This window comes from Panthera uncia, chromosome F1, assembly GCF_023721935.1.
Source record: "Panthera uncia isolate 11264 chromosome F1, Puncia_PCG_1.0, whole genome shotgun sequence".
Classification (NCBI taxonomy): domain Eukaryota; kingdom Metazoa; phylum Chordata; class Mammalia; order Carnivora; family Felidae; genus Panthera; species Panthera uncia.
In genome coordinates, this window is record NC_064813.1 from 9,897,361 (window position 1) to 9,924,435 (window position 27,075).

The 27,075-nt window shown below is 40.0% G+C and overlaps 1 protein-coding gene across 4 annotated transcripts in view; it reads left to right on the top strand.

Annotated features, from left to right (window-relative positions):
• POU2F1 (POU class 2 homeobox 1) overlaps positions 1–27,075 on the top strand; it is a 184,187-nt gene that overhangs the window by 136,311 nt on the left and 20,801 nt on the right. For all 4 annotated transcript variants that reach the window (XM_049635148.1, XM_049635149.1, XM_049635152.1 and 1 more), the window contains 10 exons: positions 1,409–1,462; positions 3,355–3,474; positions 5,592–5,780; positions 7,488–7,614; positions 9,544–9,638; positions 15,085–15,258; positions 19,439–19,580; positions 21,002–21,147; positions 22,674–22,853; positions 24,302–24,407. In XM_049635148.1, the coding sequence (XP_049491105.1) occupies positions 1,409–1,462; positions 3,355–3,474; positions 5,592–5,780; positions 7,488–7,614; positions 9,544–9,638; positions 15,085–15,258; positions 19,439–19,580; positions 21,002–21,147; positions 22,674–22,853; positions 24,302–24,407 (1,333 nt within the window). The remainder of the gene's footprint in view (positions 1–1,408; positions 1,463–3,354; positions 3,475–5,591; positions 5,781–7,487; positions 7,615–9,543; positions 9,639–15,084; positions 15,259–19,438; positions 19,581–21,001; positions 21,148–22,673; positions 22,854–24,301; positions 24,408–27,075) is intronic.

A 27,075-nucleotide genomic window follows, 5' to 3' on the forward strand; every position in this document is an offset into this window, starting at 1 on the left:
CTTTATCTATATCCAGTCAGTTGCCAGGATCCTATGTAGTAGCACTGTCTCTCATGTTTCCTACTTTTTGTGCTGACTGCTGCCATTCTAATTTACACTTCATTTATTCTACTCTAACTTATATTCTTTTTCCCCATACATAGTCTTTCTTTATTTTCAGGACATTGACATTTTTGAAGAGTACAAACTAGTCATTCTGTAGTGTTGCTCGGTTTGGGTTTGGGGAGGAGTACAACATAAGTAGTATTGTGTTCTTGGTGGATTATACCAGAAGGCACGTGTGTCCTTAGTGGTGACTTTTCCTTTTGTAATTAATAAGTATCAGTGGAGAGATGGTTGAGAATATGTAAATATCATGTTATTCCCCACCTCTCACCCATTAGAGCACCCATTGATGACACTTGCCAGAATCAGGTATTAACGTGGCTGCCAAACAATGTCCCTTATTCTGATATAACCATGGTTTTTTAACTTTCTGAATGCATGAAATGTTGTATTCACGTGGTATTAACGTGGCTGCCAAACAATGTCCCTTATTCTGATATAACCATGGTTTTTTAACTTTCTGAATGCATGAAATGTTGTGACAGACTTTCATGTGTGGATTATAGGACAGAGTCTTTATTTCAGCCAGCAGTTTTGAGTTATGACTATAAATGTTCTAAGGACTTGACTGTATAGGTGTTGTGTGTGTGTATATATACACACGCACACATATGTATATGTAAGGTTTTTACCCTGGTATATACAGGAAAATTTTGAAATTAGAATGAGTAGATAATTCTGATTGTTTATAATGATAAAAATAATGTATGTAAGTAGCTTGTTCTCATGTGTTCTTTATATAATGGATGAATTAAGCTTTTTTTTTTTTTTTTTTAACGTTTATTTATTTTTGAGACAGAGAGAGACAGAGCATGAACGGGGGAGGGGCAGAGAGAGAGGGAGACACAGAATCGGAAGCAGGCTCCAGGCTCCGAGCCATCAACCCAGAGCCCTACGCGGGGCTTGAACTCACGGACCGTGAGATCGTGACCTGAGCTGAAGTCGGACGCTCAACCGACTGAGCCACCCAGGCGCCCCTGAATTAAGCTTTTAGAATCTAAGTGTCCAGTGATTATAAACAGGATAAGGAGTGTCTAATACAAGAGTGGCACGCCTGATGACGCTTAGTGTGGGAAAACATGTTCAGAAAAGAACTGGTAACAGCATCTTCTGGTAGGAGGTGGAGGAACCGTGAGCTTGTCCATAAAGTTTTACCTCTGTAAGATAGACCTCTTTGTGTTCTTAGTTCTAACTCAGTGACGTGCACTTAGTAGAGATTCTTGAAATACTTGCTGATGTCAACTTCGAATGATGGATGTCAATAGTATCGTACTAGAACTTTACGTCACTACTTTACTTTTAGGTCCAGCTCGCTGGAACAAGTTTACAGGCTGCTGCTCAGTCTTTAAATGTACAGGTAAGCTGGGTTTCGGGATTATGGATCAGTTTTACTATTTTTCCCATATTTTTTCTGACTTTTTTGTAATGAGCATGCAATAATTTTATAATAGGAAACAGGAGTATTACCTTTTTTGATTACCTAATGTCTTTGAGATCCAAATACTGATAATCATTGACAACACATTCATAAAAATCCAGTTTATGTTATACTACTGTGAATGACAAAAGATGAACAAGAGAAGTCTACTTGCAGAGTTGGATATGTAAGTTTATTTAATTTTTATCTGGGGGAGCATACGTGAGTGTAGGAAGCTGTTTCTGAGTTTTACAGTGATAACACATACCTAAACACAAAGCCAAATAATTTGTAAATCCCTTTTTGTTTCCAGATGCCTTTTTGTGGTTTTATAGTGTAGAGGAAAGAGCACTGGGCTGAGGTACAGAGGTTTTTAGTGTGCATTCTAGCTCTGCCACTAACTAGCTGTATGACCTTTGGCAAGTCACTGAACATCCTGGGGTTCCTTTTTTTTTACATTTGTTTAAGTGGGGAAGTTTAGAAGCTTGCCAGGGTCCCTCTCTGCTCTAAAGTGCTGTGCTTCTAAGGTTCGTAACTAAGCCTGGTGTAGTTATTGAGGGGCTGCGTCGGATCAAAATTTTAAAAACAAAGGTTAAGTCTGGCTACTTTGCCGATGCACAAATCATGTGGTAAAACAAAGTTCAGTTATTATGCGTTACTCCATAATTCAGTCAATCTGCTGCTTCCTTTCGTTATAGTGTTTAGGTAGCTGACAGTCAAGAGGGGAAAGCCATATTCTAAAAGATTGATTTCAGTGTTGCTAATGACTAAAGACCTTGGGTTGAGCGTTCCGGGAACCCAACGGAATATGGACCTGGTAACACATGGAAGCAAGAAGAGAAAAGAAAAGGAGATAATGTGACCTTCCTTTCTGAGGGAGAGGAGGCAGAAAATTGCCTTGGTTGCCATGGTAAACTTTCATCCCTTGGAGAGATGTTGGCAAACAGGCTGTATCTCCAGTGCGGCGTGTTTACAGTCCTGCACTGTAATTATCTCCCAATGACTGGCAGAATTAATCAGAGCCTTTATGTTAATTAGCCTTGCTGTAGTCCCCAAAACAGGTGGTAGGAAATATGCAAATCTATGCAGAATTTTAATGCTCGCATAGCCAGTTTTAATTACCATAAAATTTCCTCTTAGTGTCCCTTTTAGGAGTGTGTTCTCTTTCCCTCTTGACTGTAGCGTTTCCCCTCCAAACTTGTGTGTTACTTGATGAGAGATGCTAAATTTGCAGTTATTTTAGATAGATATTAGATCCAGAGTTCTGTGGGTCAAGTTGTCAGCTCCAAGATGATACATGAGGGGGTTTCAGGCTGACCACCGAATACATCTCAGGATGCAGGGGTGGAGGGTCTGATGTAGAGATGGGTTGAGAATGTGCTTTCCCTTAGTCCTTATTTCTGAAGTTGAGATCTGGGTTTCTGAAAAATTCTGTTGATTTGTGGAGGACCAAATTTTTTTTTTCTTAAAAGTTGTTAAGTGCAACTTTGCTGGCATTGGAACAAGAAGTCTATACCAGCAACTTGTATTGTGGGTAATTTTTATATTTTATTTTTCTACTTTCATGTGTTCTGTATTTGACCATTTCTTTCTTTTATAGTTAGGAAACGACAAATAAGAAATGTGATTTTTTTTTTTTAAGTGAGAAAAAGTCTAAAAATTTCCTATATTAAAATTAGGAAAATACAAAGATTAATAAGAAAGGAAAAGAATGAAACCAGAAAACTCATGACTAGATAAATCCATGTTGTAAACAAGTCTTAAAATATGGAGTTCTAAGAAGTATTCTTTAATCAGTTACTTGAAATCTCTTATCCCCCCTTCCCTCCCAGTCTAAATCTAATGAAGAATCGGGGGATTCACAGCAGCCAAGCCAGCCTTCCCAGCAGCCTTCAGTGCAGGCAGCCATCCCCCAGACCCAGCTGATGCTGGCTGGAGGACAGATAACTGGGGTAAGTTTTCACTGAGAGAATTATAATAAACTTTCTTTGTGTCAGAACTGCCACGGGCCAATATCTGATTAGAACCGTTTGCTGTAGCACACAAGTGACGTGGTTATGCCTGGCGCTGTTTTCTTCAAAGAGTTTGCTACGCCGTAGGCAGCTCCTTAAAAGGAATTATCTTTGTCATAAGTTTTCGGGGTATCTTTTCTTACTTTGCAGATGTTCTCGATAAACTAGAGACTTTTTTAAACCCACGTGTCACCTGTTGCTTCATCATGCAGTGGAGTCGTCCTCTGATTGAGATCATTATATTGATGACATTATAGTCATCAGTTTAGAGTTACGATATCGCTGCAGAGTAGAAGTTAAAGAGTGGGTTAGTACCTACACAAGAAAAATATTTTCTTTAAATTACTGTGTCATGTTCTAAAATGAAACCTCTGGTCTCGTATCCTGGCTCTACAGTTTACTGTGTGAACTCATTGCTTCATCTCCCTGTGCCTCAGTTTTCCTTCGGTTAAATGGAGATGTTGTCTATGTGAGATGCTCACAATATTGTTATATAGATAAAGAATAACAGTGTTTGTAAAAAAAAGAACAGTGCTTGGCATGTAAGTCAATAAATGTCTTTTATTTTTATTGGTAATAGGTCGGCCTTTGTGAATACATTAAACTTTTAACTTTTCAGCCGTCTGTGCTCTAAGACACCAGAAGTATTTTTCCAGTGCTGAACGTTTGTCTGTTAAGTTATTTTGCGGGTAGAAAGGCTAGGAGACTAGTAAGGAAGAGTAGTTACTCAATTCACATCACATCAACTCACACAATTTTTTACTTCCTTTCTTTTAGTTAAGTATGTTTTAGAAGTTGCAAAATGGTCTTAAATATCTCCTCAATGGAGATTAATATGTTTATTACGTAAAATATTTGTAAACATATGTATCTTGACAGCTGTTAAGTTTTTGAATGGTTTCATTTTGATTCTTAGGTCTCTGATGTACAAATTGTATTGGACCCTTTTAGAAGGAGGGTTGTGCCACTAAGTGAATGTACACGCGCTTAATGTATGTCAGGGTGGGATGCCTTGCTGGCTCAGTCGCTAGAGTATGCAACTCTTGATCTCGGGATTGTGAGTTGGAGCCCCATGATGGGTTTAGAGATTACAAAAAAAAAAAACTAAATACAATACATACATACATACATACATACATACATAAAAGCTTAAAAAAATAAAGTATATATTCCAGGCTTCCTTCTTGTCTGATCAGAACATGCCACCAAAAGGAAGGCTGAACACACTTATTACTTTGTGTCTGAACTAAGTTGCATTATGAAAGCAAGTTTTAATCTGCTCTAAATACATTTCCCGTTTTACTGTTTGGGTCTGTTTCGGGTGATTAGTGTCTATAATAGTAAGAGACCCTTGGGATTCCAGGTTCGTGTGGCTGGAGCTTCTATTAAACCTGGGCTTTAGGATTCATTTGCATGTAAAGAGAGCCGCTGTCCCCACTGTCACCACCTGTTTCACGGAGATAATGTGTTGGAAAGGGGATATAAAGTTGTAGAGACCCAGAGCTTTCAATAACAGAAAGGACTGTGTTGGGGAGGGGCTGTAGGGAGACTTGGACAAGAAACAAATGGAGCTCATATTCTTTAGTCATATCTTAGGACACAATGGAAATGATGGAATATGGCAGAGATTCATGCTAATGGGAAGCAGCTGGGCCTTATCAGTTCTTTCCGCGGTCAGATCCAGCATCCTTGTTCCTCATTCATCTGACTAATCACTTGCTGTTCTGTTGGGTGTAAATTTCTTTTCGTATCCTGTCAGCGTGGATTCTTTTTCTTTTCTTGCTTACTAGTTAATTACTTTTTTTGCCTGAACCCTCGAGCCCTGGACACGTTTGAATGATTGTTTAAGTCCAGAGTGAGGACCACCATTCTAATTTAAATGTTCCGCCCGTGATGGCAGCTCGATCGCTGATCAGCGTTTCAGCTTCGAGCTGACCGCGTGGAGGCGGGTGGCTAAGGTCTCACAGCCCTGGAGTTCCCTACCGCAAAGCAGTCGGCTGGCGTTAGGGGCCCTTCTCCCGCAGACCGTCCCGAACGTCTGTTCCCATTTTGTTTAGCTTACCTTGACGCCGGCCCAGCAACAGTTACTGCTACAGCAGGCGCAGGCGCAGGCACAGCTGCTGGCCGCCGCGGTCCAACAGCACTCCGCCAGCCAACAGCACAGCGCTGCCGGGGCCACCATCTCAGCCTCCGCCGCCACGCCCATGACGCAGATCCCCCTGTCGCAGCCCATCCAGATCTCCCAGGTGAGTCTCCCTTTGGGCAGGGGCGGGAAGTGAGGAATCAAGGGGCGGGCCCTCTTTAGCACAGAATCCACTTTCTGATCGTCGGCGTGGCTCCTCAAAAGGCCCGAGGAGCGCGAGAGCCGTGAAGGACGCGGTCGCCTTCCTTACCGCTGAACTAGAAGTAATACGTTTGTTTGCTTATTTGAATTGATATTATAAACACATAACTGATTATTTGAGTAACTGTTTACATTAAGTGACAATTCTCGAATAATTAGTTGGCATATTTCTGAAGCAGGGGATTACTGTATTTATTTTAATTAGCTAATTATGGCAGGCATGGGTTCTTTCATGTGCTCCGCAGTGAATATTGCCACTCATGTGTGAGAGAGACGGCCCGTCCTCTCCCTGCTACGGAGCGATTAACTCTGTGCAGAGCTGTATTCGGAGGCGGTTTGGCTCCAGTGTTCACACTTCAGGGCAGAGCATCCAGAGATAATAAAAAGTTACTTGAGAGGCATAGACGGTGCTGCCTGGGAAGAAAGGTAAATGAAGTCCTTCGTCCCCAGGAGAGGGAGAAAGTCCGAGTATTGGTATCAGTAAGTTCTGTGAAGAGTTCTTATGAGTCTAGCGCTAGACAATTATCTTTATCCCCCCAGAGAAGACTCAGAAGTAGACTTGCATTGTAGCTAGAGCTTGACTGGGACATTTAAAAGAGCCAGGGAACTATACGAAGCAAAGAATAGGTATCAGACTAATCTTTATGACTATGATATACAAGCTTTTTCAAGGTAATGTCTTAATTGTGGCCACTTTCTTCATCACCAAATACGTTTTTAATGTATAAGCTTTGAGACCCTATGTTGACATTCTTCTACTAAGATAATGTGTATGAAAGCACGTTGAAAATTATAAAACACTAGACCGGTGTAATCAAGTTTGATATGTTATGGATTAGGTTTTTATATGGATAACTATTTTTAGGTATTTTTACACTTATTTCTCAGTCGAGTTAGACTGGTACCAAATTAAGGTGGGGTTTTTTTGGTTTTTTTGTTTTGTTTTGTTTTGTTTTGAGAGCGAGGGAGAGTGCGAGCAGGGGAGGGGCAGAGAGAGGGGGAGACACAGAATCTGAGGCAGGCTCCAGGTTCTGAGTTGTCAGCATAGATCTCGACTCGGGGCTCAAACTCATAAACTGCAAGGTCGTGACCTGAGCCAAAGTCGGACGATTGACCAACTGAGCCACCCAGGCGCCCCCAGACTGGTGCCAAATGTAACGAATCATTATAGATACTTCAATTTATCGATGCAGTTTCAGACACAGCACTCTCCATTTTTATGTAAGAGAAAGAGGAGTTGAATATTTAAAACCCCAACGTACTCTTTGCTCACTTGACTTTTAAAACCCATACTGATCCTTCCAGGCTAAAATCACTCAACTGTAACCATTTGTTCTGAGGGAATTTGAAGTAACTATCGAAAACTAGCTTTGACACGAGTCATGACGCGGTGGATGCGGGCAGAAGTAGCAAGTCCTTCCCGCGGCTCCAGGTTTCTTCACACGCTCTGTGACCATACCCAGAGCACACCCTGTTTAAAAAGGACGGAAGAATGTAGAATAGTGACTCTTCTTCACGTGGATGACACAGTTCGTCTCCTGGGAACCTTATGATCCAGCGAGTTTTCGTTTCAGGGTCTCCAATCCGTGTTTTCGTTCTGATTCTCTAGGATCTGCAGCAACTGCAGCAGCTTCAGCAGCAGAATCTCAACCTGCAGCAGTTTGTGTTGGTCCATCCGACCACCAACTTGCAGCCAGCGCAGTTTATCATCTCACAGACGCCCCAGGGCCAGCAGGGTAAGCAGCGCACGAGGCTGTCCGCTTCTGCGCCACACGCACCGACTGCTGTCATTTTAATGTTTGTATTAAATCTGACTGTAAACTCAGTATTCGTGTTAAGAAAAATATATTTTTTAGGGGCGCCTGGCGGCTCTGTCGGTTAAGCGTCTGACTTCGGCTCAGGTCATGATCTCACGGTTTGTGGGTTCGAGCCCCGCATCAGGCTCTCTGCTGTCAGCGCAGACCCTGCTTGGGATTCTCTGTCCCCCTCTCTCTCTGCCTCTCTCTCTCAAAAATCAATTTAAGAAAAAAATAGAAGAAGAAGAAGAAGAAAAAGAAAGAGGGATGCGTGGGTGGCTCAGGTCATGATCTCGTGGTCTGTGGGTTCGAGCCCCGCATGGGGCTCTGTGCTGACAGCTCAGAGCCTGGAGCCTGCTTCGGATTCTGTGTCCCCCTCTCTGCCCCTCCCTAGCTCATGCTCTGTCTCTCTCTCAAAAATAAACAAACATTAACAAAAAAAAATGGGGTTTTTTTATTTTTGGGTTTTTTTTAGCTAAGGAAAAAAAAAACCTATTTTTGGTCATGCATGCATGCCACATATTGAAGATCATCCTTTACCGCCTTTCATCTGTTCAATCTCTCATGGTGAACCAAGAGTTTGGTCAAAAATCTAAGCGAAATCTTTCCAACATAAATTACTTCTAGTATTTTGATAGTTTTTCTTGGGAATGTATTTAAAAAATGTGGACTGAGCATTAAAAGCATATGCTTCTAACAATCTTTTGTTCTCTTTTAAAGTTTGAGAAGGAGAGAGTGTTATATTAGAAATTGCAAACTTTTGAGTTACAAAAAACACATTTAAGGCCTCTTAGTGGTAAATTTCTGTATCAGATAAGTTCAATTCTTGTTTGTAAGATTAGTGGAGGTTAGAGTAGAGAGATTCAGGGTATCAAGGCTTCACCCCAGCAAACGTTAGTGCATTGCTACCATTTCCTCATTATTTTTGTCCTTTAGCCTTTTTCTTCTTGATCATTCATTCCAAAATCTCTTCGCGTAAATACCTGTTCCACTTAACAGATAGCTTGCTCCTGTCATGAATCAGACAATTCTCTGGTCCAATATATACTGGCAGTTTCTAATGGATGCTGGGTTAAGAAGGTGAGCTCTTTTGGGACACCTGGGTGGCAAAGTCGATTAAGCGTCTGACCTCAGCTCGGGTCATGATCTTGCGGTTCATGAGTTCGAGCTCCATGTCGGGCTCTGTGCTGACAGCTCAGAGCCTGGAGCCTGCTTCAGATTCTGTGTCTCCCTCTCTCTGCCCCTCCCCGACTCATGCTCTGTCTGTCTGTCTCTCTCTCTCTCTCTCTCTCTCTCTCAAAAGTAAATAAAAACATTTAAAAAAACAAGAAGGTGAGCTCTTTTTAGAGTTTCAGGCTTGCTTCCATTTAGAATACTTCTTCATTTTCATCCATTCCTTACTAAAATAAAGGATTGGCCAATCAGAGAGATCATCAGACAGGTTATCAAAGACATATATCAGTTTTAGTTTTTGGTTTTTTTTTTTTTAACGTTCATTTATTTATTTATTTAGAGAGAGAGAGAGAGAGAGAGAATCCCAAGCTCCGCGCTGTCAGCACAGACCCCAAAGCGAAGCTCAATCCCACGAACCGTGAGATCATGACCTGAGCTGAAATCAGGAGACAGCCACTCAGCCACCTGAGCCACCCAGGTGCCCCTATATCGGTTTCAGTTTTATGTCCCATATCTTACTGCCCAAGTTGTAGTTAACAAGATTGAATTTTAGGAAAGTAAGACATTAAGAATTTTAAGACTGCTAAGACTATGAAAAGATCGGTTGGAAATTTTCACTTCACTTTCTTATTCTTTATTTTGCCATATGTTCAGAGGAATCCTTAGTGTATCTGACAGGACATTTGTGTTTTCCAGGTCTCCTGCAAGCGCAAAATCTTTTAACGCAACTACCTCAGCAAAGCCAAGCCAACCTCCTACAGTCGCAGCCAAGCATCACCCTCACCTCCCAGGTCAGTTTTCTCCCACTGAGGATTACTTTCTCTTACCCTGATGTTTTGAGGGACTCTTGGACTTGGTTCAATTAAAAACACAACAGATCCCCACAGTACCCTAATAAAAATAATCCAAATAGTTTTCACACTGAGCAAAAATTCAAAGCAAGACTTATCAGCTTGATAAAGCAATACTATCGGATTGATGTAGTCTTTGAAAATGTCCAAGGAGTTCCTGTTTTCTTCTGTATTTATACAAACTAACCGTGTTAGTGGCAAATGAGGACTGAGTTCTGGCTCGTCGACCATCCTCCCCTCCACCCCTCCCCTCTCTGTAGTTGGCAGGAGAGCTTACCACTGGCACCAGAAACCCACTGCTTCAGTTAAAACTCATCACGGTCCTCTGCCCTTTTGAAGAAACTGCAAAGAAGTTCCGATCCCCGTGTTTTCTTTCAACTTTGAGATGTTGCTTTAGCTCATTTCTACCAGAGTTTAGCTCTATCATAAAGTATAGGTCTAGACATCTTGAGATGTAAGCTTTAGACCTCTTTCACTTCTTAACCAGCTGTGACTTTGAGCACGTCATTTCATTTCTTCATGTGTAAATTAGGTAATTGAACTGGCTGATCCTGAATCACTCTTAAGCTCTGATTCACTTTGTCTATACTCTTGCAAGTTCTCACTAACATATGTCCAGATTTGATAAAATTCCGCATCTGTTTATGATAAAAAAGAACTGACAAAAACAAAACTCTTGCAGACTAGGAATAGGTTTCCAACCTTGTAAAAGGCATCTACAAAAAAAACCCCTACATCATACCACCAAGATCAGGAATAAGGCAAGGATGTCCACTGTTACCACTTTTTTTTTTTAAACATACATACATACATACATACATACATACATACATACATACATTTATTTATTTAGAGAGCATGTATGCATGAGCACGGGAGAAGCAGAGAGAGAGAGGGGGAGAGAGAGAATCCCAAGCAGGCTCTGACTTGAGTTCACAAACTGTAAGATCACAGCCTGAGCTGAAATTAAGAGTTGAATGCTTAACCACTTGAGTCACCCAGGTGCCCCAACTGTTACCACTTCTAATCAGCATTTTACTGGAGGTCTTAGCAGTGCAGTAAGACAAGAAAAAGAAATAAAGGACATGTAGATTAGGAAGGAATATGTAAAACATTTTAATTGGCAGAGGACATCATTGTCTATGTTAAAATCCTAAGGGATCTACAAAAACTGCTGGAATTAATAAGCGAGTTTGGCAAGTATGTAGGATACAAAGTCGGTGTTAACAATGATCATTTGGAAGTTGAACTTAAGAGGAAAAATATTTACCCTGCTTACAGATAAATTTCACAAAACATTTGCAAGACTTCTATGTAATTTTCAGTAGTGAAATTAATCAAGACCTAAATAAATAGAGGGCTATAATGTGTTCATGAATCAGAAGACTTCGGTTGTTAAAACGTGAATTCTTTTCCAAATTGATCTATATATTCAACACAATTCCGATCAGTACCCAGCAGCCTTTTTTAAATAGAAATTTGCATCATGTTTCTAACATTTATATGGAATTGTAGAGGACGTAGAAAAATCAAATAATTTTGAAAAATAAGAAAGTTGAAAGACTGCCTCATGTCAAAATTAATATAAAGCCACAGTAATGAAGACAGCATGATAACAGCATATGAACAGAAATGAAATAGAATAGAAGATTCAGTAGACCCACACATCTATGGCCAAAGGATTTTCCACAAAGGTGCCAAAGATTTCAGTGAGAAAAGGAAAGTCTTTGGTTATGTGTAGGCAAAAACAAACAAGCAGACAATTTACAATGATTAATTTGAAAAGGGTAATAAGACCTAACCTTCCAGAAGAAAACTTAGGAAAAAAGTCTGTGTCCTTGGGTAAGATAATGGTTTCTTAAATAGGACACAAAAACACTATTCATAAAAGAAAAAAACTGACTAATTTTATAAAATTAAAATCTTTTTGTTAAAAGCATAAAAGAAAAGCCACAAACTGGAAGAAAATATCCTTCAAATTTATATCTGATAAAAGACTTGTGTCTAGAAGTTATAACTAATTCACAAACTCAGTAATAAGCCTGACTTTTTAAAAAGGGGGGATGTGCAAAATATTTGAAAATACTTCACCGAAGAAGATATGTGAATGCCCAGTAACCATATAAAAAGATGCTGAAAATCATTGGTCATCAGGGAAACGCAAATGAAATATCACTACATACCCACTAGAATGGGCAAAATCAAAAGGACTGTGATAGTACCAAGTGTAAAGCAACTGGGCTCTTTGATGTATTATTGATGGGGTTGCAAACACTTTGGAAGACAGTTTGGCAGTTTCTTATACAGGATACCTTATGACCTAGCAATTCTACTTCTAGAAATGAATGTCCACACAAAGACCTATATATAAATGTTCAAAGCAGTTTTACCCATCATCACACCAAACTGGAAATAACCTAAATGTCCATCGACTAATGAATAGGTAACATAACTTTTGGCATATCCATATGATGGAATGCTATTCAGCAGTAGAAAGGAATATACTTCTGAAACATTTACCAACACGTATGAAGTTTGGAAGCGTTATGTTAAGTGAAAGAAGCCAAACATAAAAGACTGCATACTGTATGATTCAATGTGTATGGCATTTTAGAACAGACAAAACCATAGGGACAGAAATTCTATCAGTGCTTGCGGGGGGGGGGGGGGCGGTGGGGGGCTAGGGATGGGGAATGGAGGGCAAAGAGCATAAAGGAACTTCTGTGGGGGATAGAGATGTTCTGTATCTTAAACGTGGTGGCAGTCACGTGACTGCATACGGTTGTCAGAACATCAAACCACATACTTTTAAATTGTGCGTTTAATTGTGAATATGCCGCATATAAAAAATCAGGTTGGAGTCTTGCAAAAGCCTGTTCCAGCAGTTCCTCCCTGGCCTTCGTGCGCCGCACACGGTGGCAGGGCTGGTGTAGCGCCATCCTGACTCCTGCTCACTGACTTCTACTCTGCCGTTTCTAGATCTGGCCCAGTCCAACCTGAGGTTTCTGGAGTTGGGGTAACTTATCTGTAACCACTCCACCTAAAGGTACCCAAGCCATTTTTAGTCCTTTACTATTTGAGAACGGGGCTCCTTCAAGCCTGGAGATGAAATAACAAACAGTCTGGTAGTTGAGGCTCATGTCTACCTGTCAACCAGTCTCACCGCGAAGCATGTAGCTGCAGAGGATTCTCACGTGGTTGGTGCTGGTTTGGACTCCTCCTCCAGACTGGTCAGGTTGAAAATTGCTCAGTGTCAGCAACACATAACAGAGGTGAACTTGGCTGTCTTCATTGAAGCAGGATGATAGAGACTAGCTTACTCTGGTTGTAGGCCTGTGCGATGCCTATTGTGTGGTTTTCTGGCCCGGTTGGTTCCGTTGGAAAGAGCTTATTACTAACCAGGTCAGAGTTGGAGGTATTTGACGCATTTAAATTACAAGAAAACTCCTAGCCGGAGACCTCATTTGTAACCCTGGCCTGTAATCTCTCATGTGGCCACTGTTCATAGGAAGGGTCAACAGAGCAATTACGCTGCAGCCAGGGTAGTACCTTCTGCTAATGAGGACTCACAAGTGCAGGCTCTCCTCGGGGCGTGTGAGTAAAACAGAGTAGCCTTGTGTTTGTGTAAGAAGGAAATGGAGTATTTTCTTTAAAAGGAAAAGAGATCATTCTTTCATGTCCCCAAATAAATTGTAGATAGATTTAAATAAATATTTTAAAACATATAGAGGAAGCAAGCAGACCATTAAAAGGAATTTTTGAGTTCGAAATAAGTGAAAGCTCTCTTAGATTTGAAGCAAGAGAAGATACTAGAAAGGAGGAAAAAAAAGTTCACCCAAATGACAATTTAAAGCTTATGTACCCTGAAAAATAAAAGGAAAAAAGCAGATTGGAAAAATTATTCGTACTAATACAACAGACAGAGGCTTAATCTATAACAATTGATGAGCTCTTTAAGGATGAGGACAAGGAGATCATTAATACACATGGGTTATGGATATAAATCCAATCGATAAAAGAAATACAGATAATAAATGACACATGGGAAACTTTTACTTTGAGTAATAAGAGAAATTCAAATAAAGGTGATAGTGAAGTACCATGCACTCCTTCAATTAGCAAAACATTTTTAAAAACTGCCAACACGAACCATGTGGAGGAAACTAGCATCATGTAGTGAGAACCAACATTATGGTGTGTATCAAAAGCTATAGAATTGTTTGTGGTGTACCCTTTATCCAGTTACAGAAAATGACTTCTGAATTTATCTCAACCTATTACAAGGGTGGGGAAAAGAATCATGTGCACAAAATTTTTCATTCTGGTGTTAACTGTGTTAGTGAAAACATAAATGAAGAAGCATCTGTTAACAAAGAAATTGTTAAATAAATTATAATATTGCCTCAGTCAGCCTTTGAAAATGATAATTATGAAACGGAGTATAAAATTATATATACTATAATTACAGTTAAAGTTGAGAATATAGATCCGAGGGAGGGAGGTAATGGATAAGTTTAGGGCATTGTGGGTGGTGACAGTACATATTCATGGAGGTAGCTTATCTTCAAATTCATCAAGATGTACACATTAAATATATACAGCTTTTTTTTATATGCCAGTCATACCTGAGTATAAACAAAGTTTACTGCTTTGATTTTGTGCCTTATGGTCCCTTCCAATGTCTTGATCGTATCATAAAGGTTACTCTGATCTGTGAGATGCGTGCCTTGTAATTGAAGATTTGAAAATTGTTTACGCTTTATAAGAGAAACATTTACAGATGCAATAAACTTTGTGCAACAAATTAAAAATAGGATTAAAAAAAAGGAAAGAAATTCAGGTCGACGGAAATGACAAAAGAAAACAAAACAAAGCTATTAAGTTATTTAAACTGTAGATGATTTACTTTTCCCCCTTAAAATTGTTTTATTCTTATTATTTTTATCATACCGTGTCACAAGTTGGAGATAACGATAGTGGTAAACAAGATAGATATGGTCCCTGCTGTTTTGAGACTCGTGGTTTAAGTGGCATATTTATGAAATAGAGTCTTTAAAATAAAGTCTGATTTATTATGTATACTCTGAATATGCATCAGATACATGCATTCAGAACATTTGAAAACCCACATATCATGGGTTTCATTTTTGTGTATTTGTTTCCATGGACCTCCACGGAAACCTTAACTGGAATTCTGGCAGGCACAATCTCACGCGCTGCCCTTCTCACGGGACGTTATGTCGTACCTCCCACGGTGTCACGTGGTCCTCATGGTCCTTCGTGAACAGAGCCGTTTCCTTAAGTCGTTCCCTTGTGACGCATTCCAGTTACAAACCGAGGTATCATTTTTGTGTGCTGGTTCTTCTCCTTCTGTTCCTTGTCACAGCCAGCAACCCCAACGCGCACAATAGCGGCAACCCCGATTCAGACACTTCCACAGAGCCAGTCAACACCAAAGCGAATTGATACTCCCAGCTTGGAGGAGCCCAGTGACCTTGAGGAGCTTGAGCAGTTTGCCAAGACCTTCAAACAAAGACGAATCAAACTCGGATTCACTCAGGTAGGACGAACCCACCCTTAACCTAGATCTCCCTCCCCAACTAGGTCCAGGTATGCGCTTTACGTGTCCAGGGAAGCTTCGGAGGAACAGTATATTCCCTGGCCGTTTTGGGGTTTTAGACTGCGGCTTCTTCTTAGCCACTTCCTGCCCTCATAAATTTAGACTGTTATCATATATTCAGTTATGAACGTATGATTTAATGTTAGATTAAAACCTGTACGATTTCTCTCAGAACACAGGCCTCTGAAATCATAATTCGGATGATACTGATAAACGGTGAGAGCTTAAAAGATGTTTGGGGCTGCTGTAACTGTAGTGAGGGTTTTGTTATTTGTAGAACATCTGGTTCTAGGCCTTAGGGCTCTGTCTGCAAGAGTGAGAGAATAAAGATTGCAGGGGCTCTTATAGTAGCTGAAAGGGGAAGAGTTTGAAAGACTTGTTTAAAAACAGATTTTTGGGAGAGAGAGAGAAGGAGACCAAAGAGAGAGAGAGAGAGAGAGAGACACACACACACACACACACACACACACACACAATATAAGCCCAAATTGACACTAATTAAACAAATAGGAATCTGGTAAGTCTGAAAAGTCCAAATGAATCAAAATCCAAATTAATTTCTTTTAATGTCCCCTAGCAGACAGCTTTTAATGTGGAATAAGTTTAATGGTTCAAACAGGCATCTGGGTATATAGCGTTTTTGTTCCAAGCACTACCACTGACTTACTCTCTGATTAATCTGTCACAAAGAATAGTTTTAAAGCGGGAAAAGAATTAAACGGGTAACAATGATATAAAATGATAGAAGATCCTTAGATGAAAAAAAGTTACTGAAGTATAGATCGGGTTGAGTGTTTTTATGCAATCAGGGGAAACCTGATGTTTTCTTAGAATATAATTACTGTTTGAAGGTTAAGTCACGACTTAAACACTAAGTTGAAAGTAAAGTTACGCGCAGCAGTGGTAGGTCAAAACCCAGGGATCTGTGTGTTTTTAAGAACAGACTTTTATTCCTTATATTACTTTGGTAACTTGTTTTTGCTCAAAGAAATTAATTGTGTATTAGAAACATGAAATGATTTTTTTAAATAGGTGTAGTTTTAGAAAAAATGCAGTTATCTTTGTGAGGGGTTTCAGTTGTGAAGAAACACATTACACTTCAGAAAGGTTTTAATGCTTTTGGAGCGCTTAAACGATCTGGCCTGTTTTTTCCAGAAGAAAGCTGAGGATACAACTAGATCGGTAGAGGTAGGTTAAGCTTGAACAAGTATGAGGTTGGCATATTTAGCAGTGCTGCAGCTTTTAGGCTATTAGCACAGCATACTCTTAGGTTCCCTGGGAGATTGTTGCCTCGGTGATACGCCAAGGATATTAAGGCTTTTAAAAATCTTTACCTTTGACCCACCTAGTGGTTTGCCTTTCTGTGGCATTTGACCCAACATATTGCCAGTGTTGCGTCTCCTGCCCTTTCTCTTTTAGTTAGATAAAGGAGCTTCCTTATGGTCTGGTGCTTTATGGTTTTATCCTATTATTTGGTATAATTGTTACTTATTTTTCAGAATGACTTTGACTTGCCAGTGGCAGCATTTCGCAAAATTTAACTGCGTGGATTAAAGCATATATTTCTGGTGGAGGATGGGAAAATCAACCTTTGTTTTTAAGTCACACACTCCAGTTGTAGTTCTTCAAAGGTTGCTTTGTATCCAGTTTGTTTATATATATACACAGGGGAACTTCCCTTCAACTTGCTGGTTTAAACAAAAACTCCCTATTCTCTGAGTAAATAGACATGTTATTAGAGGTTTTAAACAGTAATTTTCTAATTACTTAATTGGTTAAAGGATTGCTGTAGATGTCACTGTATACTTGGGAGGCATACCATAGTATCACACTTCTGTTGCGTGTAGCACATTCGTTATTTCCTAATCCCGATCTTTGTTCCTTTTTTTCCTTTTGCTCTTTTATAAAATATCAAAGAGATACAACTTAGTTCAGATAATGTATGAGGCAGCTGCTTAAAACGTTTACAATTGTGAGGAGGAACCCAAAGTGGTAATTACAAGAGCACTGAACTGAGCATCTATCAAATTAATGAGAATTAGTATATTAACTGAGAGACCTGTTGCTTTTTATTCATTTAAATAATTTAAATATGAAATAAAATTGTATTCTAAATCTCAGGTGGATTTGTCATAGTTGTAGTGAGCTGATGGCGTAGCTTTATTTAGGCACAGCTACCATTGAGGGCATTGTTTATTTTTATAATGATGTGATTTTTGATGGGTTATTTTTGTTTACTTACTAATTCTGTTACTTTTCATAGAAAGATATCATAGAGGTTTTTGAGAAATTCTTAGCAAATTATGTAGATACGGTGTCAGAAGACATTTATTTTCATCTGACCATGACAACAGATCTTCTACTCAAAGAATTGCAAGGTGTAGTTGGCCCCACCCAGCTTTCTAGAAAGCTGTCATCTAAACAAACAAAGTGGCCCAGAACATGAATATATGTGACAAACAAAGTATGTTTAGGGCCTGAAATACAGTAGGCACTTAGTGAATATTTGTTGATTGAATGAAGATTTAATACATATGTAGAGAGATCGATGCTGAACGCCTGTATCTACAGATACACTTGTATATAAATATAATAGATAGCATTTACGTCCCGCTCGCTCTATCCTGGTTCTTTCAGTTTTACTATAATTGGAAGGAAGTCAATGAGCAGTCCATTTCTGTTCTACTCGGAGATAGTATATTCAGAGTTGTCAATAAAACTTTCTGTGATGATGGGAGTGTTCTGTGCGGTACGATAGCCACTACCCACGTGTGGCCGTTGAGTCCTTGAAAGGCAGCCAGTGGTGCGGAGGAACCGAGTTTTTAGTTTACTTGATTTTAATTAAATCTAAATAGCCCCATCAGTTGAAGTTCAGATAATCTCGGTACCTTATTGTGTTTTATCGCATAGTTTGAATATTTTTCCTCTGTTAAACTTCTTGTCAGAAGTTGTGCACCAGTAAGAAACTGGGAGTTTAAAAAACAACCAAAAAAAAGGTTTTTTCCCTTTCCTTAACTACCACCTAATGTAGGTGCTAATAGGCAGTGTAGTATCCAGAAGATGGATTGGTGGGGATAAGGGGGGAATCAAAGGACTGGGATAATCCCAATTCAAAATAAGTGTTGCCACACTGGTGGGGAGCTAAGTTTCATAGCGGCATTGGCCGTGTAGTGCTTAGAGCTAGAAATGTTGCCTTTCTGGCCTGCCACTAAACTAATTGAAATGAGAGCGTGAATCACTTAAACTCCATGAGTTTCTATCACCTGTATATGAAATAACCATTAAGATATGGCCTTTTCCAGCCTTAACAAGAGAGATTCAGCTGGAAGAAAAGTATTGTATACATTTCAAAGGTTATAGGCTTATAAAGAAAGTCATCTTTTGTAATATATTCAGGGGATCATTGTTCTATTGCTATAAGGTTACCAAGTTTCCAGGGCCCATGAAGGTTTAACTAAATGGGTCAAACCTCTCTACTGTGAATTTCTCTGTCTATAATGGTTACAAAAGTAGTCTTTTAGGATACCTGTTTTTGTAACCAACTTTGAAATCCAAACTAAGGGTGGAAAATAGATTTTTCCACTGCTTCCAGAAATACTTTATGGGCCTGGGGTTTGGGGGGGGGGGGGGGGCTGGGGGGGATGGGGAATGAGGCATTATTTCTCAAATTTAAAATGATTTATAGGAACTTTGGTTAGTTCAGAAAGACCGGAAGTTATCTAGACAGTTACATCCGTTAACCCTGTAAGTGGTAACAGGTAACCGGTTTTAAAGATTATTTAAATCATTTTAGTTGTATCCATTAAGGGGCTTGTTAGATCACTATCTTTTGAGACTTGGAAATATTTGATAATCTTGATTATTACGTGAAGTAACAAGAAGAGACTCAAAATGAGAGAAAATGGGAGTTACGAATTTTGTCCCAATCAAGGCCTGACAGGCTTCCTTGAATACTGTGCTCAGCTTAAAGGTGGATGCTTTTGTGGGACCCTGGAAATGGAATGATTGTTGAGTCTTTGTCTAGATCACTTACTGGGGCAGCAGCCTAGAGTGAAGACTTGGGACGTTAGTGAGACAAATCTCTCTCCCTCTCCCCCTCCTGCTCTGTGTTACCCTGCAGGGCGATGTTGGGCTCGCTATGGGTAAGCTGTATGGAAATGACTTCAGCCAAACCACCATCTCTCGCTTTGAAGCCTTGAACCTCAGCTTTAAGAACATGTGCAAGCTAAAGCCACTTTTGGAGAAGTGGCTCAATGATGCAGGTGAGTAAGTGTACGAATTTTACAGGGGAGTTGTTCACACCTGGGCTTATGTGTTCTAGTGCATTATTGGTACCGCAGAACATTGAAGCTCACTAACCTTGGGAGGATCAATATAAATTATGACTCCATAAATTAGAGAACGAATTCGTTTAAACCTAGTAATTACAATGGACACAATCAGTAGTAATGTTTAGCCTTAGAATATTTCTTGTATTTGAGCCAGGTTAGGGATAGTTGAAGGAAGAGGATGAGAAGTCCTAGGTGTTTACATACACTTGAAAAACAAATTTATTGGTTCTTCCTTGATGAATTATCATAAACTCGTTACTGATCAGATTTCTGCTTTTTTACTAAAAATGGCTACATATGGTTTATAGACACGATGGAATACTACTTGACAATGAGAAAGAATGAAATCCTGCCATTTTGCAGCAACGTGGATGGAACTGGAGGGGATTATCCTAAGTGAAATAAGTCCGAGAAAGACAGATCCATCATGTTTTCACTCATGTGGAACTTGAGAAACTTAACAGAAGACCGTGGGGGAAGGGAAAAGGGAAAAAAAAAATAGTCACACACAGAGAGGGAGGGAGGGAGGGAAACCATAAGAGACTCTTAAATACAGAGAACAAACTGAAGGTTGATGGGGGGTGGGGGGGGGGGGGAGAGGGGAAAATGGGTGAGGGGCATTGAGGAGGGCACTTGTTGGGATGAACACTGGGTGTTGTATGTAAGCGATGAATCACGGGAATCTACGTCCCCAAACCAAGAGCACACTATACACGCTGTATGTTAACCAATTTGACAATAAATTATATTTTTTTAAAAAATGACAATAAATTATATTTTTTAAAAAATACTTCCTACATAAAAAGCTGAGCTTTTGAAACTAGCTGAGCTAGTTTTAACTTGTTTTATACTGAGTTTCCTTACGGAAAATTTGGATTTTGAGTCACAGAATCAGAGACTCTGAGAGCTATAAGGAACCACAGAGATCTCCTAGGCTTTGGTTGTCATCGTAAATGTGAACAAAAGTCAGGTCTTTGGAAAAGACAAACCTGTAATTCCCACCCTTCAACAGTCTGATCCATGGCTGTGGGTGAGGCCTCAGCATCTGTAATCTTACTGAGTTCCACAGGTGAGAACCTTTCGTTTTACATAGGGTGTAAAGAAACGCAGAGATACCTGTGATGTGACCAGGGTCATCAAACTATTAAATGACAGAACCTTGTTTAAACTTCAAAGAATTTAGAAAGATCTGTGGTAGTGAATGACGTTTTAATATGGGCTATGAAAACCCTTCTGTGCTGGCTTTTAGCTTAACATGTTTTGGTCCGTTTTGTTGTTACTGTTAATATATGTATCATATGCATGAGTCATGCTCAGCTAACTTGATTTCTGTGTTTTCTTCTTTCTTACAGAGAACCTCTCATCTGATTCAGGTCTCTCCAGCCCAAGTGCCCTGAATTCTCCAGGGCTGGGAATGGAGGGCTTGAACCGTAGGAGGAAGAAACGCACCAGCATAGAGACCAACATCCGTGTGGCCTTAGAGAAGAGTTTCTTGGAAGTTAGTGAAGTTTTTACTTTTCATGTACATGTGATTGTCTGTATAATATTAATATTAGGTGCTGTAGATGATGTAAGATGGACTTGTCAGCCTCGGTCCTTACAGATGCTTATAACATAGTGGAGAACATAAGACAAAGGAAGTTACTGAACATTGGAAGCAGAACCAGAGGCCTTCAGGGCTCAGGAGAGTCCGGGCACGTATCTGCGTGAGCACCGGTGTGACAGAAGAGACCACAGCTGCCGTGGGATACGCAGGAGCTGCACAGGCGGGGGAGAAGTGGGAGGAAAGCACTTTAAGCAGAGGAAGTGCACCAGCAGAGGCATCCAGGGAGGAAAAACCTCCCAGATTTGGCAAAGCACAAATAGTGCGATTTGACTAAATTCCATTGTCTGTGTGCCTAGAATAGTCGTTTGGGACTAGGCCACCAAAGGCCGTGGATGTCAGGGGTTAAATAAAGTTAGTTCTGGGCGCCTGGGTGGCTCAGTCCATTAAGCGTCCAACTTGGGCTCAGGTCATGATTTCACGGCTTGTGGGTTCAAGCCCCACATTGGGCTCTGCGCTGACAGTGTGGAGCCTGCTTGCCATTCTCTCTCCCTCTCTCTCTCTGCCCCTCCGCGACTTGCGCTTTCTCTCTCTCTCAAAATAAATAAGCTTTAAAAAAGGAAAATAAAGTTAGTTCTAACAGGTATTTAGCCTCTTTTGTCTTTGTTTGTTTTTTTTGTTTGTTTGTTACTGTACCGGGCAATGTCACAATCAGAGCTTCCAAAAAATTGTAACTTCTCTAATTTAGAAAAGGCTTGAGCACAGTGGAAGGAACATTGAATCAGGAGTCTCTCCACTCTGCCGCTTTTATTAACTATATCAATAACTGTGACTTCACTGTGTCAAGTCACTTGATTTCTTGTGCTAAAGTCCCTGTCTCTGAAATTCCTGCCTTTCCTGCCCCGCAGGCTTATTGCCTACCTCGTGTGGTCCTAGTGAAATCATGTGCATGGAGCACTGACAACCTCTTAAATTCCTACTAACGTATAAAGTTGTATGGATTATGAATTTTATTCAAGATTAATAACCCTTAAGATGAAAAAATAAACATTCAAGAATACAACTTATTCGGGGCGCCTGGGTGTCTCAGTCGGTTAAGCGTCTGACTTTGGCTTAGGTCATGATCTCACGGTTCGTGAGTTCAAGCCCCGAGTCAGGCTCTGTGCTGACAGCTCAGAGCCTGGAGCCTGCTTCGGATTCTGTGTCTCCCTCTCTCTCTGCCCCTCCCCTGTTCACTCTCTGTCTCTGTCTCAAAAATAAACATTAAAAAAAGAATACAACTTATTCTTATTTAATACGATTAAGTTTAACAACTATATGTTGATTAGAATGTTTATCTGTAAAAGTTCTTTGTTAAAAGTATGGCCAGTATGGTTTTATATATATCCCAACTTCATCCTCTCATTTGTCCCTCTCCATTTGTTTATTTATGTCAGCAGTTTAAAAAAGTTACTCCAAAAGATGGGTTTTTTCTCCTTTAGAATCAAAAGCCTACCTCGGAAGAGATCACCATGATTGCTGATCAGCTCAGTATGGAAAAAGAGGTGATTCGTGTTTGGTTTTGTAACCGCCGCCAGAAAGAAAAAAGAATCAACCCACCGAGCAGTGGTGGGACCAGCAGCTCACCTATCAAAGCAATTTTCCCCAGTCCAACCTCACTGGTAAGGATAAAAAATAGAGGACGCAAGCTCAGGGACTGATTTATATAATTTTACAAATGATCTGTGAAATCAGTTTCTTTCATAATAGTAATTTATTGTGTATATGTATTCATGCTAAGTATGTATAAACTTGTATTTTAAATGTCGCCAAGGTCATTCAGTCTCGTGTCGTCGTTAAGCCAAGAACTTCCTGATCTTTCTTTTTTAAAGTGAACAACTTTAATTCTTTCCTATTTCATGGTGGCTCCATTATTCTCTTCTCTAGTGTGGTTACTCTGCAACTGTGGGAACAAATTTGCTGCTGACTCCAGTTACGTTAAAAAAAAAAAATCTTTAGTTGCTTCTTATTCACATTGGGTTTTAAAGCCCGTATTATTAAAGTTACATGACTAAGTGACAGCAAATTCCGAGATAATGATTAGCTCTGAACTTGTATTAAAACAACCGTCTCCTGTCTTCACCCTCAGACCTGTAGGCCTTTCACTGATAAGCTCATTGAGTAACTTCCGCCGATTGCTCTAGAACAGTATTCTAGGCTGAGGGGGCGTTCCCTACTCCTGCAACTCCCTTGAGCTTAAGGACAACCGCAAATGTGAGTCCACACTTCCAACCAGAAATTCCAGAGCTGGAAAGATTGTGGAGTTTGCATTTCTGAGCTTTCCTTGTTAATGTGTCTTATTTCATTTGAATGTCATTCTATCTGGGGATGCTTTTTAAACTAACTTCACCATTAAGAGTGCCCACGGACCTGTGAAGTGAAGGTTGTGATTGTTGATTAGCAGGGCTTTCGTCATGAAGTTCTTAAGACCGCGGTTATGACAGCTTCTCAGGCACTAGATACAGTTCTGTTTTATGTAGGTGACGATTTTGTGTTTGGGGTTTATTTGTACTAAAAGGAAGACAGTATTTCTTACAAAACTGTGGAAATACTTTGTTCTTTCAAAAAGAAACTGTCAGTTTTTAAAATTTTTGCTTCACCTTCTTTCCATGCTATCATTTCATTAAGAAACAAAAACAAGACAGTCTCGTCCCCACAGGGTCAGAAAAGAAAAAGAAATCTAAGAACCCCTGATTCCCTGATCCCGTTGAATAGTTTTCCTGTGTAGATTAAGTTGATAAATAGCATAGTATTCCTTCCTTGCCTGTAGTATATCTGACTCCACATTATTGGGATTAAGGAATTTTTTTTATTATTTCTTTTAAAACCCTGGGCAGAGCCATTTCTAGTATCAGTGAAAAACCATCTTCTAATAGCCACCTTCATACGTCGGTCTGTTTCCTCAATTCTAAGATCAAAAAATGATTATAAAATTATTTCCTCTTAGGCCTTTTTAATTATGTTGTATCTGAAATTTGAACATTTTTATAGGCAAAATACATCTTTGATGTGGATTTAAAGTTTTGATTTTTTTTAACTGCTTTTGCGTATTTTCACTTCTGGCCTCTAGGTGGCAACCACGCCAAGCCTTGTGACTAGCAGTGCGGCCACGACCCTCACTGTCAACCCGGTCCTCCCACTAAGCAGCGCTGCCGTCACGAGCCTGTCTGTCACAGGTAAGCAGCCGCCTGGCTGAGCAGCTGTTGGACACATGGTGGGCCCGTGACAGGTCTCTCTGAGAACTGTGAACTAAATTGTGAATTAGGGCTCTGACTGCAACTTTTTTTTGAAAGGCCCCGTATGAAAACTTGAACTCCAGAAAACAGGCATAATTAATTTCGTCAGAAAGAATTCTCTCACATAAAGATTTTCTTGTCTGTTTTGTTCTTTCCCACATTACTCTTATCTTCGACATTGCTCCCGGAGTTATCTTTCAAAACTCCCAACTTTTTTCCAAGTAACTCCTCTCCTTAAAAACTTTCTTGCAGTGGCTACAGCTTTTTGTATTCAGAAAAGCATCCAGCTTGATCATCAGTTCATCGAAGGTTATTCCCAGTCTGGATCTTATCCTCCACTGGTCTTTTGTCCCTTTCATCCTCAACACACGGGAAGGTTCCATCCATCCCTTTGTAAATATCCCCACAGCCTACAACGCTACCCCAGCCTGCACTTCTTTCGGAAAGCAGTGAAACTGCTCCAGCTTACGTATCAGTTCTTCCTGGAAATACTCTTTAGCCTTCCCAGGAAACCCTGCGTTCCCACCTGATTGTATGTTTTGTACTTCTGTCTTTCTCAATAGATTTTGCACTTCTCAAAAGATCTGAATATTCTTTGTGCAATCTCAGTGCCTAGTTTAGTGCCTGATGCATTCGTTATAAAATGAATAAACTTTTTTCCTTTGGCCTCCTTTAAAAAACACATGTCCCAAGTACATTTAAAATAAGTTAGGGGCACCCGGGTGGCTCAGTGGGTTGGGCGTCCGACTTCGGCTCAGGTCATGATCTCACGGCTTGTGGGTTCGAGCCCCGCGTCGGGCTCTGCGCTGACGGCCCGGAGCCTGGAGCCTGCTTCGGCTTCTGTGTCTCCCTCTCTCTCTGCCCCTCCCCCGCTCATGCTCTCTCTCCTTCAAAAATAAACAAACATTAAAAAAAACACTTTAAAAAAAGTTTTAATTAAAAAAAAAAAACTTGTTAACTTTTAAAAAAAGTTTTATTTTAAATAAATAAAATAAAATAACTTAGTGTTGGTGCACCTGAGTAGCTTAGTTGGGTAAGTGTATGGCTCTTGATTTCAGCTCAGGTCATGATCTCACAGTTTGTGAGATCAAGCCCCGTGTTGGGCTCTGCACTGACAGCGTAGAGCCTGCTTGGGATTCTCTCTTCCCCTCCCCTGCCCTCACAGTCTCTGCCTCTCAAAATAAATAAGCAAAAACTTTAAAAAACAATAAAACAAAACAACTTAGTGTTGTCATCAGAAGTTTTTTAGGGGCACCTGGGGTGGCTTAGTCGGTTAAGTGTCCAACTTCAGCTCGGGTCATGATCTCACAGTTTGTGGCTTCGAGCCCCGCGTCGGGCTGTGTGCTGACAGCTCAGAGCCTGGAGCCGGCTTCGGATTCTGTGTCTCCCTCTCTCTCTCTGCCCCTCCCCCACTTGCTCTCTGTCTCTCTCTCACTCAAAAAAATGAGTAAACACTAAAAAAATAATAAAATAAGTTTTTTAGTGATATATGATGCATAAGGCATCCTATAATTATTCACCAGGCTGACTGTGTGCTAGTAAATCATCGAATGGATTTGTGATGTTTCACAGTCAAGCTTGAATTTAACCTAGAGTTGGGGAATTTGATTTTCTTCACCCATGTTTTGAGTTTGTTATAACACTTCTTTGGCTCTGTGATCTAACTGAATGGCTTTATATAGTTAAGTTGCTAAGTTACTAGGAAACCTCATAACTTTATTTATTTAGAGTAGTACTTCTTGACCTCTTTTGGGTCTTAGAGCTCTTTGAAAGTTTGATGAAAGCTTTAAACTTTTCCCCTCACAAAAGAGACACACCCACAAGTTTTAGTAAAATACTAAGGATGTTCATAAATGACAACCCCCATCAGCCCCCACCTCACAAAAGCCATTTTTGGATGCCGTAGGAGTAGAGATTGCAAGTTAAGAACCCATGTTTGAGAGTACATAGTAGTCAGCACTTCGGCTTAAGCAAACTGGTGGTGATTGATTGCTGTTGTGTTGGGCATCAGGAACACGAAATTCCTGCATCTGAGGAACCCACCGTCCACCCTGACTGCCGTCGTCTGTTCACCTTCCCAACAAATTGTAAGTCCTGTTACGTTAGGTCTAAAGGTGACCATCTTTTGCAGAAAAATTCCTAACAGTTCAAGCATTAAGAACAAGTAGCTTTGCAGATTTCCTAAAAATGTCGCAAAAAATCTGAAACAGAAGGTAATTTTTAGGAGATACACAGACTCAATCTAGCTAAAACTTTTCTGTCAGTTTTTGATGATCCTAGCTGGCCAGTCATATTTTCCTAAACTCGGTTACTGAGTCCATTTATGTGGATTCAATTATAACTATTTTCTGAAATGTTGGTAACTTTTTCTGGAGTGAATTTTTTCTTCAGTTCTTAAAAAGTTGGAACGTTATAAGAAACTCAAATAGGCAAAACAGTCACGATGAACTATTTTTATCCTGCCTTTAAAACATTTTTTTATATATATGGACAATTCTAATGGTGTTTAATGTGTCCTACTTTTTTACTTCTCATCTTACAGTAAGTGTCATTCCTGTTACAGTTTTTTACATTTCTACCTTTTTTTATAATCTTTTTTTTCTTTTTT